The sequence below is a fragment of the Seriola dumerili genome, unplaced genomic scaffold (genome assembly GCF_002260705.1).
Source record: "Seriola dumerili isolate Sdu_G_001 unplaced genomic scaffold, Sdu_1.0 BDQW01001449.1, whole genome shotgun sequence".
NCBI lineage: Eukaryota > Metazoa > Chordata > Actinopteri > Carangiformes > Carangidae > Seriola > Seriola dumerili.
The window spans coordinates 1,090,929-1,103,800 of record NW_019175704.1 but is presented as its reverse complement, the minus strand read 5'-3'; the positions used below and the strand labels follow the sequence as shown (position 1 = coordinate 1,103,800).

General features: G+C 39.2%; 1 protein-coding gene across 1 annotated transcript; it reads left to right on the top strand.

Annotated features, from left to right (window-relative positions):
* The first annotated feature begins 3,086 nt into the window (after positions 1–3,086).
* paqr5 (progestin and adipoQ receptor family member 5) lies at positions 3,087–11,948 on the top strand. Its single transcript, XM_022768296.1, has 8 exons — positions 3,087–3,167; positions 3,751–3,878; positions 6,170–6,375; positions 7,028–7,154; positions 7,901–7,945; positions 8,630–8,726; positions 9,929–10,073; positions 10,856–11,948. The coding sequence occupies exons 1-8, from the start codon at positions 3,114–3,116 to the stop codon at positions 11,134–11,136; spliced, it is 1,083 nt and encodes a 360-aa protein (XP_022624017.1). The 5' UTR covers positions 3,087–3,113; the 3' UTR covers positions 11,137–11,948.
* The last annotated feature ends 924 nt before the right edge of the window (positions 11,949–12,872 follow it).

Sequence of the window (12,872 nt, the reverse complement as noted above, 5' to 3'; positions counted from 1 at the left end):
CCACAGTGGAACAATTCAACTGGTAAGAATTGAATTTCCTGGAAAAGAAACTGACTGGTGGTCAGTACCATCAGTACCATTCTGCAAGAGGACAGCTCCAGTTCCCAGATTCCTGGAATCTACCTGTAACTGCAAAGGTTTATCACCACAGGGAGGACAGGAGCAAATGAAATCAGATTTTTGACTTTTTTTAAAAGCACAGTGACACTTAGGGGACTAGTCAAACTTCACCTTGGAACTGTGTTTAACTATGTTTAAGAGGAATAACATGAAGGAGATTCACATGAAAGTCATGATCAAAGTCATAAACAGTAATATTGGACTAATATTTTCCCTTTTTCTTGAAGGTGGAGTTGTAAAGTGAAAGCGGTACACAGAAGAGAGGCACAAATCCTAAACAACTTTCATAAATCTGTCTTTGCTTACTTTGGTTGCTGCTACTATTACTGCTACTTCTGCTGCTATGAGTGTTACTAATACAGCATTACTGCTACAACTACTTTATGTCAACTACTTCAACAGATTGCTTAAGATTCCAATCATAACATTTGAAGCCTTTCTAATAAATTCATCTCTTAACTTTAATATTGAAGCATGCACACAAATTATTTGAGAAAATATCACCTTTTCCAGGTGATAATAGTTACAGTGAGCAGGATCTTGTAATTTTGCAGACCCACAATATATGCTGCAAGTAATATCACAACTGTTTGTTTTTTTGTTGTTTTTTTAACTCTATTCAGCTGTTTTCAGTCTCATTTTGAATTTCCCCAGATGGAAGTGCTGAGGATGAGGATGCACTTTCTGTCCCAGAAGTGATGCAACGGTCGACTGGACAGTCACACAGGAACCTACTTCTTTCAGAAAGAGAAACTTTAAAGAAGCTTTTAACTATTTATCTGCTTGTTAGCGCGCACACACACACACACACACACACACACACACACACACATATATACATATACATACACACATCACATTTCCTGCTGCACATTGTGTGAATTATTGTGAATAATATATTGTGAAAATATGGCAACAGCAGAATCAAGTGTGCTCCACTGATGATCAAACAGCAGCAGGTGCTAGTGATAAACTTTGGTTTAATTTTTTTACAGTATTGGCAAAGACACTATGACAAACTTTTATTTGGACTCAGCCACTGCAAGCCACATGAAATATGTTTTTATTAGTCCGTGTTGTTTCTGATGTTCTTGGCTCACGTGATATTTTCTTTAGCTGTCACACAGAGCTGTGTACTCAGATAGGCATGTGCTGTGTTTTCTGTGCTGAATTGTGCAGTTCACGTTTTGAAATGTAGTCTTGACCCCACCCAACCAACCACACATGCCAGTAAAGCAATAGTCCTGAAACTTTCAGCCAGAGAGGAGGCCAATGAAATGCTGTTTTTCAGCCTGGTGTTAGTGACATTTGACTTGTGTGGTGAATACATATGGCACTAAAATCCTTCTTTTTTTTTTTTTTTTAAATTAAAACATAAAGGTAAGGGTGACAGAGCTATACTCATCTTTTCTTCTCCCCTTAGCAGAGACCACTGTGATTTCAGTCCATACTCTGACAAATAAAAATAGTTTTCATCACCTGACCTTGTTTTCTATCCCCCAGCTCTCTTGGGACATAACCCTCAGCAGTTGACTTTGTTTATACTGTTGCCACTAAAAGTCTTGATGACTTAAAAATTAACTTGTCATGTTAACTGACTCCGGGCCAAAAACCAAACCGCACATGCCTCTCCTGTTGGTTTATTTATTGATTGAATTTTCTAAACCTGTGGTGTTGCTCTGATTCCGACTGCAGCTCTGCTCCTCTGAGAGAAAGCAGAATGAGATCCCAAGGTGCACTGCTGTAGTACTTGTATTGGTTCATCACACTGAGCTGTTGTGATTGCAGCTTACATCACAACATGGTGAATGACTGAAAGTGGATTTAATGAAAGCGATGTTTGGATGATGGCTGGTGGTTTGAAGAATGAGAGAATGAGATTTAGAGCTGACTTCTTTGGTTTAAAGCAACATCATGATGAAATGTGTCCACTTTAAACATATTCGGTCTGGAATAATTTGAATGGACTTGTAAACAGAAGCCTCATACTGAGGATTAGGCATTTACAACCAGAATAATTTGGGTTTTCCATCAGGCCTGTGAGATAAAGCATTAACTTATCATTTGTGTTTAGCAAGTTTAATGATTACCGTAGATTTACCTCAAAAAGAGCTCATAAAGTGGCCAAACTAAAAAAAAAAAAAAATGTTATCCTGTAAAACTATCAAACAAAGAACAAATAACGCCTCTTACTTTTTACTTCCTAATTCTGCAGTGGCAGTAAGATGTGTTTGCTTTCACTGCTGCAGAGTTTAAACAAGATAAGGAGCAGTGGCTGGGCTCGGCCGCCTCTGTTGGGTGTGACGGCTGCCTGTCGGTCTGACGGCAGATGGTGATATGTCAGTTTCACCAGAAGACGAGCAAGAAAGTGGCATGAAAGGAACAGACTCGTTCACACCCTTCATTCATGGCGTCAGGCCGGCTGAAACTCAGACAGCACTCGTTAAGTTCAGTTCACTGCTGAGCTTCTCGTCCGCTGCACTTGCTCTTGAATTCCTGGCAGGAAAATGGCTAAAAATATTAGCCTTTGTTTCAGACCATAAATGCCAATCATTCACTGAAACCTGCTCTGCTGGCTTGTCATCTCTTTGTGACAGGAAGATAATGCAAGAAGACCTTTGTTTTGGAAACAGCTGCATTTTAATGTTAATATATTGTGATTAGATGTAAGCCTGGTGGGCATGATTTTGGACCAATATTGAAAAACTTGTCTTCCTTTACAGAAAAAATCTTGTGGCCAAACAGCTACGTGCCTTTGTGTCTGTGAGCATACACCTGTGTGCACATACTCTCCACCTCCACAGAGACAGCAGGAGGGGGGAGTGGCTCAGGTATGCCTGATATTCTCGCTGGGTTTGGAGAGGGAGGAGATGAAGGGGAGGAACGTTAAGAGACGGCATGGCAACACAAACCTTATAAAGACGGAGGCACACCCTGCTGGCCGCCTCAGTTCAAATCATCTCCCAGACAGCAACAGCAGCACCTTGACAATCATGCTCAGCCTCATCAGATTACCACGAGTCTTCACCATCAATCAAGTTCCCAAAGTAAGTTCATCTTCAAGGATCTTTACTGGATATTTAGGACTTTTCAGCTTTCACACAGTCAAACTGAGCTGGACTCAATTAGGAGGGTTAGTGACGGGGAATCTTAAGAAATGCCTGTGGTTATTTTAAAGAAATCAGAAAGTTTGTTTGAGAAAGATGCACTTCTAATTTTTGAAGACATTTGGTTCTTGCACCGATCAAACCTGAAATTGCTTTGGAAAAAAATCTGCCATTGAATGAAATGTAAAGAAGTAAATGAGTGCTTCCTAACTTTTTTGTCTTGTGACTAAGCAGAGAGTAGAGTAGCCTGGGAGGATGGAAGCATCCAGTATTGCACAAGAAAAAAAGCAAAAACTTTATCTTGATCAGCATCAAGATTAAGTCTTGTGACCCCTCAGATTTATCTTTGGACGAACCTGGAACCTGGGTCGTGTTAGTAGACCACTCTGACATAAACATGCAACACTTGCTCCACTGATAATTTCTTAGTCTTGTGTATTTTGTTACACTTTGTACTTGAAAAACAGGTTTCTCAAAGTTGTCAAACTGACTGAGGACTAACCAAGAGGTTTCTTTTTTTGAGGTTTTTCATGAGGACAGCATCATCTCCGGGTACCGACACCCCCGCAGCTCAGCCACCGACTGCATCCTGAGCCTGTTTCAGCTGACCAATGAGACGCTTAACATCTGGACCCACTTTTTGCCCACCTGGTACAGCTGACAGATTTTTATTTTTGCTTCAATACATCACAAATTTTAAGAGTCATAAATGTGTGTCTGCAACCGGTTCTGCTGACATTCCGTTTTTCTGTTTATGAGGCAAGTTGCTCAAGAGGTGATAGCTTAGCAAACAAGTTATTTTACTCGGAAAGGAAAACTTTTTTTTACCTCATCCACCACGATTCAAGAAGGACTCATACCAAGCACATGATTTTCCAAATTGTCAAAGCAGAGTGCTCCTGGGTTCGTAAGGAAGTTTTCTGTGGTCCACTTCTGAAGAGGGAATCTGGTACATCTTGTAAAGCTTGTAGGTTGGATGCTAATCTAGTTTCTTTTACAAAGTGACATTTTCTGAACCTACCAGATAAGTCACATGGTCTTCTCTCAGATCACCATGATAAAGAAAAAGTCAAACATTCCTCACACTCTTTCTTCATCAGACATTTAAGCTTCTATATTTCAAACCAGTATCCACTAGGTTTCCATCCGAATGTCGCACAAATTTTGACCAAATTGTAGAAAATTGGCAAAAGGAACTGGAAACGAATGCGTGTTTCCACCCACTGCTGCTAAACTAATATTAGGAGCTGGTTAGTCATAAGAGTTGAACATGTGGTGGTGCTAATTTTGCAGTTGGGTGCCATTAAACCATCGCAGAGGAAGAGGACACAATGGGATGATGTACTTAAAAGAGCACCAGTCAAACCTCAAATGGTGAAAGAAAATGGAGGAAATATGATGGAAATGTGTCATTTCTGTTTGTTTTCTCAGCTTCTATATTTCTACTGAGTAAAAATGGACTCCAGATGCTTTTAGGTGCAGAGAGACAGGGAGACAGATGAAGAAGAGAAAAAGAAAAGGCAAAGAAAGAGAGGATGAGAATAAGAAGACTACTCTCCATCTACTGTACATCTCTGCGCAGTATGACCAGGAGCTCCATAAAAGAAATGTTGTGGCTCCTCTGTGTTATTTGTTTTCTGTGTGTGTGTGTGTGTGTGCGTGCGTGCGTGCGTGCGTGCGTGCGCATTACATTTAAAGTTACTACAGAGGATCCTTCACCCGCTAGCCACTCTGCACTTCCTCCCTGCTGAGATGCCAGTTGCTTTGACTGCACAGTCCGCAGAGAAAGTGTGCATGTGTTTGTGTTTGAGGATATACTAAGATCACTTGGGTGTTTGTATCATGGGGCACAGCGTAGACCTAGAGGACCTACAGACCTAATGAGCAGATCTGTGCCTAAGGCTTTCAACTGAGATGCCACAATTAGTTAACTGCTCAGTGACGGGGAAAAGCACAAATAATGTTGATTTGTTAATGAGGTGCACTGAGACTTGGAAACAGTGGCTGCGATACACAAGGCAAACTATAGCCTCCTGATAAGATAAAGCTTTTTGTGTAGCACTGTTAGCTGTTGTGTAACTGATAAATTATGACGTAATTGAGTGAAAATGTACATGATGCTTAATTATGAACATCTTGACTGACAGGTACTCTGACTGGGATGACAGGCCTGTTTAACATAGCTAATTAAAGGTATTTGTCTTAGTTGTCATAATGTGGGCATTCTGTTGAAGTCTGCCAGACTGGGGAACTGGACATTAGCATTAGACAGGAGGTTTATACATTTCTGTTATTTTGCAGCTTTGCTCATTAGGCAATAAGCCTCTCTCTGACCGGCCTAATGGTTCAGTGTTTATTGTCACTTCACAGCAAGGAGCTAGTTAAATGTTTAAATCCTGTTTGTTTTGGTTAGTTTAAAAAATGGGAACAGTTTGGGAAATGTACTTATTCACTTTATTGCTGGGAGTTAGATGATAAGATGGATACATCTCTATGAGAGCTGATGGGAAGTTAGCTTAGCATAAAGACAGGAGGCAGGGAGACACAGGTTGCATGGCTCTCTCCACAGGGCAACACCTCTAAAGCTTAGAAATGAACAGTAACATTTGTTTGATCCTTAAACAAACACAAATGTAAAACTGACAAGTTGTGGATTTACAGGAGGTTACATGCTGTAACTCTGAAGGAAAATCTGTTTCTATTGTACTTAGGCCTACATGTGGTGCATGATGTACAAAAGTCAAGTGCCAAATGTTCAGCTACTCCTTTATTATCTCATATAGGTGGCTACTACCAGTGATACTATAACAGTGTGACGAATGGTATTGAGCAATGATGCAGAGTTAATCATTCATGTAGCAAAAGCCAACATTAGATAAAAATCAGTTCTGCTGCATCCAATCCAATTTAATCAGCTTGATGTAACCTCTTTCTTCTCTCAGGTACTTCCTATGGAAACTTGTGACGGTGGTGCTGATGCAGGCAGCATGGCAGGACTCCTTCACCTGGCCTCTGCTGATCTTCCTGTTCTCCTGCTGCATTTATCCTCTGGCGTCGAGCTGTGCTCACACCTTCAGCACCATGTCAGCGCGGGCACGCCACATCTGCTTCTTTTTTGACTATGGCGCCCTCAGTTTCTACAGCCTGGGTAAGTGCACGTGGTTCACTGTCAGGTGGTTCACTAGAAACCAGTGTGAGACATATCTTTAAGTGGTGCTGCTTTATGCTCTGAGCTCTCCATGTGCAAAATGTTGTTACTAAACTGTTGATTTAACAACTTAGTATCAGCGACTCGACCCGATATGATATCTAAAAGAATTGCATGATGCATGAAATTTAGTGTATTTTAAAAAGAGCCAGGGGTGTCTTAAAATGTTGTATTCTGTGTGTGAAGCAGTGTACCCCCTGTGATGCAAGACACCATTTCAGAGAAATCTGACAATAAAGTGAAATCAAAGTAAATCATATCAAATCAAAATAAGCCATATTTGTGTGTAAACATTTTAGAGGTAACAAAGTTCAGCAAGTAATCCAGTAAAAGCAGAGAAACAGAGATACTCTAACACCCTGTATGTCACAACATGAATTCATTTTGCCTCCTCACTGTTGTAATTTCTGAGGCAGTAGTTAATGGTGGTGGTGTTGTGTTGAAAGGCATTCCTCCATTGTGTATGTGAACGCTGCTGGACAAAATATCATAAATGATAAATCCATCAGACTGGAGTGTATACAGATACATTTTCCTGATATTAAACATACAAGGCTATAAGTTTACAATTTTGCACTGTTCACGTCTGCAGGGTCAGCGATCATCTACTCAGCTTATATTTTCCCGGACAAGTGGGTGAACGGCTTGTTTCACCAGAGCTACATCCCCATCGCTGTGTTCAACACTGTCATCTGCACCGGCCTGGCCTGCTACTCCAGGTATGGTGTGAAGATTCATTTTACATAGCTCCCCACTAATGCTGGTCCTATCTCAGCATGTTGTGCAGGTTAACAAGATAGCATGCTGAACATTAAAAAGCTAAACATTTGTTGTGACGCTGCATGTATGATATGGTGCTAATATTAGCTTTTCCCACTTTCAAGTCACAGTGCTTTTTTTTTTTTTTTTTTTTTTTTTTTTTTACAACACTTACCACAAGTTGTGACAGTGGCAGATCTAAACACTTTACTATGTATGAAAATAGACTATATAATAATATATAGTAAAATATTGGAAAGTTATTTTTCGACTATATAACAATGACAAATGCAACTGACAGTATAACTTTTTAATTTTGATTCAAGTTGTACAAACTAAGCAAGGACACACTGTATGCCATTTCTGGCCAACTATGTTGTTTGGATAATAAAACAGAGTTGCAACTAGGAAAACAAGTTTCAAATGCCTTTAGTGTGCAGTGGGTGGAGTATTTTTTTATCTAAATGGTTAGACAAGTTTTTTATGGTCTAGAAATACCTTCAGAACTGTGTTAAATATGTAGAGGTTTCTCAAAGATCGATCATGAAAATCTGAATTATTCATTGACCTTTGTCACTGAGGAGAAATAGCACTGTTCCACCTCTTACATTCAGAGCTGTTATCACAGTTAGTGCTGTTATTTTCTTCATGTACTGAATTAATGTTGGCATGTTCTTCTTTCACTCATCTCTCCCCGCTGCTTAAGGCTTGGCTTACCATTTCTACAATATAATCATGACATCGTAAAGAGGTAAAGACCATGCACTTGCCTAAAATTCTGCTCTGCCTATCTCTCTCCACTGCTCTGTCTAAAGTGATATTTGTTGTGCCTCAAATGGTGGTAGTAATAGATGCATGCAGTTTCCACCTTCAAAAAAGTGTGGTTATCATTGTAAAGTATTGGCGTGTCTTCACACTGACATCACCCATTGAGCAACTCACAGTTAAACACAGTGGGTGTGTGAGTGATGAGTGTGAATATAGAGACCAACCCAAAACAGTGGTAGTTTCAGCTGGGCAGGTCAGAGGAGCTGACAAAACCAGTAACAGAACGTGTTCTGTAACAAACTGACTCTCACTTTCATTCAAGAAAATCAAACAAGGTTAAAGTGTTCTAGTGTTATACAACAACAGCTCATTTAAGAACCTGCTGTTTGTGTGTTGCCACATATCCAGTTATTACATGGAATAAAACAATTGCCACAAATGTATTTATTGATTTGTTTATCTCAAGCTCTTTGATTTAAATTTCCAGAGTAAACAAATTCTTACGACAAATAAATTCTCATATAACTAAGGCATTACCATTAGTGACGCTGTGCAAGGTGTTTCCACATAGCTTCCTCCACAGCTGTAACACAGTGTAACCATGAGGATAATTCCATGAATATTAAACATTGTTTGTCATTACTGAAAATGATATCTTTTGTTTCAGATTCCCCGAGTGCCAGAGTCCAAGGTTCAGCAAATTTCTTCGTGTTGTTGCCTTTGCCTACCCCTACCTGTTCGACAACATTCCTCTGTTCTACAGGGTACGTCCACCTCTGTGCACTTCACACATCTGCGCCTTCACACAAGATGTATCTAAGAAGACACAGAAGAGTGTGTGTTGTAGTTTATAATAGAATGAATTTGGAAAACACAGTCCAGTATAGCACCCAAGATTACCTTGGATAGAGAAAAAATACTGCATGTTTCCTATTGGACAACATTTTAAAACACAGATCTTTAACAGGAATGATATTTTCTGCTGAACGCACAACAAAATCAATCAAAATCATCATATGACTTAATGTATGAATATGTCGTTCAAATGCACATAAAGGTTACACAAGTTATGATGTGATGTATGATATGAATTTGGTCCTGTCACAGCTGTGACAACCTTTAATTATTTTGTTTGAAGGAGGTGAATGTGGTGTGCAGTTAGTAGATGTAAACATACAAAAAACCACCAAACAGTTGACGCAGAAAGGACTCTTCACCTGAAATAATTCCAAAAACTGAAGCTACATGATATAGAGTTACTTTTCTGAACATGCATGTTACATAACAACATCTTCTTTCATTGGGTATGAAACTGTTATTGAGCAAAAAACCTGCAGGGTTTGGATCTTTGGGTGACAGCAAATCGAACACCCAGTGTTTCCTCTGTAATGTAATAAATCTTAGCAAAGCCCTTTAATCAGAAATGAAATGTAACAAACATTAACCATGGGTAAGATGGCCAGTACGTGAAGGTTGAGAGTCACAAAATAAACATTTAACATTTTACTCAAGGCGGGGTACCTGATTGGAGCATTGAGTGTACAGCAAGGTGAATAAACCTTTTCTTTTAAAAGGTTTGAAAAACATTAGCCAATCACTACAGTGATAGTTGTCTTAAAACCTGAATCTGCTCCTGCTCTCCCTCTGGATGTGTGGTTTGAGCTGTTCCACTTTTAAACTGGGACAAAAATGTAAACATTTCTTTTTTGACATTGATATATTTCGAAACTGTGAATGTTCTGTTTTTGGTCAAATCCTGTTTCATAAAATTTTACACATTCACCTTTGTGACTTAAATCTTCATCTTACATGGCAAGTCACCCAGCAGCTCCACTGCAGATACTTCATAGAGGAGTTTAAGCCGTGTTGATACATTTGAAGATAGTAAAAATAGTTTCCTGTTTCCTGAATAATGGTGACATCACTGTTATCTGTTACATCTGCTCTGCGTGTGCTGCGTTCACAGGTGTTCCTGTGTGTAGGAGAGGGATGTACAGACAATGATACCAACATCCTCCACTACAACCACATCGCATTGGCTTTCCTCACAGGCTTCCTGTTTGCCACACATTTGCCCGAGCGCCTGGCACCTGGCAGCTTCGACTACATAGGTAAGACCGATCTGAGGAGTAGCTGTTGTTGTCAGTAGTATGTTAGGCATTGCAGACAATTATCACCCAGCTCTGTACTTCCCCTCTGCCCTACAGTGTGTTTCAGTGTCATTTGCCTACCTTCACCGCTTTCATCAGTGTCTTGTTGAGCAGCAGCAGGACACTGTTTGCAGTGAAAAAAGCTCTAAAAACCCACTTTCTACTACCTGCTCAGTTCTAAATGGCAAACATTCAAAGTTATAGACAGTCTGATGAACATAGTGGAGAGCCAAATATTTTTCTCCTGAACTGGTCAGAACCAAAACAGTGTTAAATAAATAAAAAAAATTATGTTGTGCCATAACTGCTGGTTGTGTAACTGTTTGCCAACACATTTGTCATATCTACCTATAAGATGAAATTACAGTGTGTCAGTGTTGTGTTTATGGGTTTTCTTCCCCACTGTTTTTCAATGGCTAGTTAAAGCATGTTTAAGTTACAAGTGTACAGTATATCTACCTTTATTTTCTATTCATTGCACCTTCATTCATCATTCATTCCCAATTATTGAATTTATAAGTTGCAGTAACTTTTGTAAAGCACTTTAAGTGTTCGAGTACGTTCTGTTCTATATTTATTTATGTAGCCTTTCTCATCTTAAATGACACTACAAGGAAATTCTTAAATTTCGTGAAACACTGGATACACATTATGAAATGTTATACATTTTATTTGCTCTGTGTTGAAAGCTTGGTCTTGCAAGTTTTTTCAGCTCAAACATGACCCGACTGCTCCCTCTGCAGGTCACAGCCACCAACTCTTCCATGTGTGCGGCATCCTCGGCACCCACTTTCAGATGAAGGCCGTTGAACAGGACATGGTGACGCGACGCCCCTGGCTCCTCGAACACTCTATTCCTGTCACATTTTCCAACTCTGTGGGTGCAGCTCTGCTTTGTTTGGTGCTAAATTTGACTATCATCATCCTCTTCAGTTTACCACTCCTCTCTGCACCGGTCTGCCAAGAAAAGAAATGCCGTAAAAGTCCAAAGAAAACCTCAGCCAAGGTGTGCCCCTGCTGCTAAATCTCCTACTTCATAAATCCCAGCAGAGGGATCCCAGCTGGTCATGAGACACACAGACATGTAAACAGTGTGGATTATGGGTGATATAAAACATTGCAAAGAGCACTCCTGAGCTAAGAGGAGCTGATGTAATGTTTAGATGAATGATGACTGGCAGTCTGCACTAAACTCATGGTGGTATTTGGCCTTCAGACATCGCTGTGGTGACTGCTGGTAGGTGTGGGAGTAAACTGAAAAAAAAGGGCATCATTTGCACAAATATGCAACAGAAATGTGACAATAACTGTGTTACTGTAATAAGAAATGAATCTAAATGTTTCTTAGGAAACTTTTCCGATAAAAAGCCACTAATGTAGCAGGTTAGCTACATTATGAGACAGTGCTTTATACATTATAGAAACTATAAAATTCTAAATGTAAATTTAACTTTAAATTGCTGCATGAAGTGCTGCATTTAGAAACTGTACCTTTTCATATTTATAATGCTTGTGCTTGTACAAAGCCTATTGGATTGTACTGAGTAAAAGCAGTGTGACAGCCACGCACATCAAACATAAAGACAAAAGAGGCAGTTATGACAAGGAAAGACAAATAATTTGCTTTGAACTGCCTGCAAAGTAGCAACTTAACAGATTTAAAGTTTCATTACTGATGACTTGAGATATTTTAAACAAATGAATTTTTTTCAGATTAGTTTATTTCCCTCACGTGATTGCTGTTTCTGTACCAGTAGACATTGTCACATTGTTCCTTTGCAAAACTGAAAGTATTTAAGTACAATGTTATTTATTTTATTTTTTTTTGGAATAAACTATACACCAAACTGACTATGTGTCCGTCTGTGTCTTTCTAACTGTAAAGAGGAGAGAGAATGTAACTTATTCATCTATTGTTGCAGCTTCATTATTTTTCCTATAACTATTAAGTGTTCTAGATATTAAAACAGTTTTTTAGATTTAATTTTCTACATGTAGGCTATACTCAGTTGGTAGTTAACTTTAGTCTTATACAGTCACTGGAACAGCCAACTCATCTCAACTCAACACAAGAGTACTACTAACATTCTCATGGACACACAGAGAGTAAAGCAGCAAAGACCCAAAGTTCAAGTTACTAATAAATAATCACACAACATTCATAAACACAGTTTGTTCACTTGAAAGCAATTTTGACTAAATAAAAGGCAAAATGTCGCATATGTAATTCCTTTGCTCAAGAACATTTAAGTCTGTATTATCTGTCCTAAAGCTAGAATCTGAGCGAAACATAACAATAGGGGCATTGACTTTGTTCTAGTACCAGTGGATGTATATTCCTTTAAAATACCTATTAAATGTCATAAGTGACAAATGAAAATGTGGAAAACCCCACATTGAAAGAATTCAGTATTAACTCTTGGAGTAGGAAGTTGTAACAGTTTATTAGTTTACTTGAGGGGAATTGGATTAATGAATAGTATTCATTTTAACGGTTAATCAACGCTGGTCCACATTCCAGCATAGCAGGTGGCAGCAATACACCTTAACGTTGGTACCTAACCACCATTTAAAAAAAAAAAAAAGAAGAAGAAGAAGAAGGCGGAACTTCCGCTGCAGAGCTACCGGTCTGCGCTGTGATTGGCTGAAATATGTGACTGTTAGACTGACGTTTCACAAGAGGGAATTTTTCAAATTGAGAAGAGGCGCTCTGTGAGAGAGTTGACCAACAACAATGCAGAGACCAGGGTGAGTACTACC

Coding starts and splice junctions, on each gene's coding strand:
- paqr5 (XM_022768296.1), top strand. CDS start 3,114: ATGCTCAGCCTCATCAGATTACCACGAGTCTTCACCATCAATCAAGTT. Junction 7,155..7,900: donor GGCCTGGCCTGCTACTCCAG/GTATGGTGTGAA, acceptor CCGCTGCTTAAG/GCTTGGCTTACCATTTCTAC. Junction 8,727..9,928: donor ACATTCCTCTGTTCTACAGG/GTACGTCCACCT, acceptor CTGCGTTCACAG/GTGTTCCTGTGTGTAGGAGA.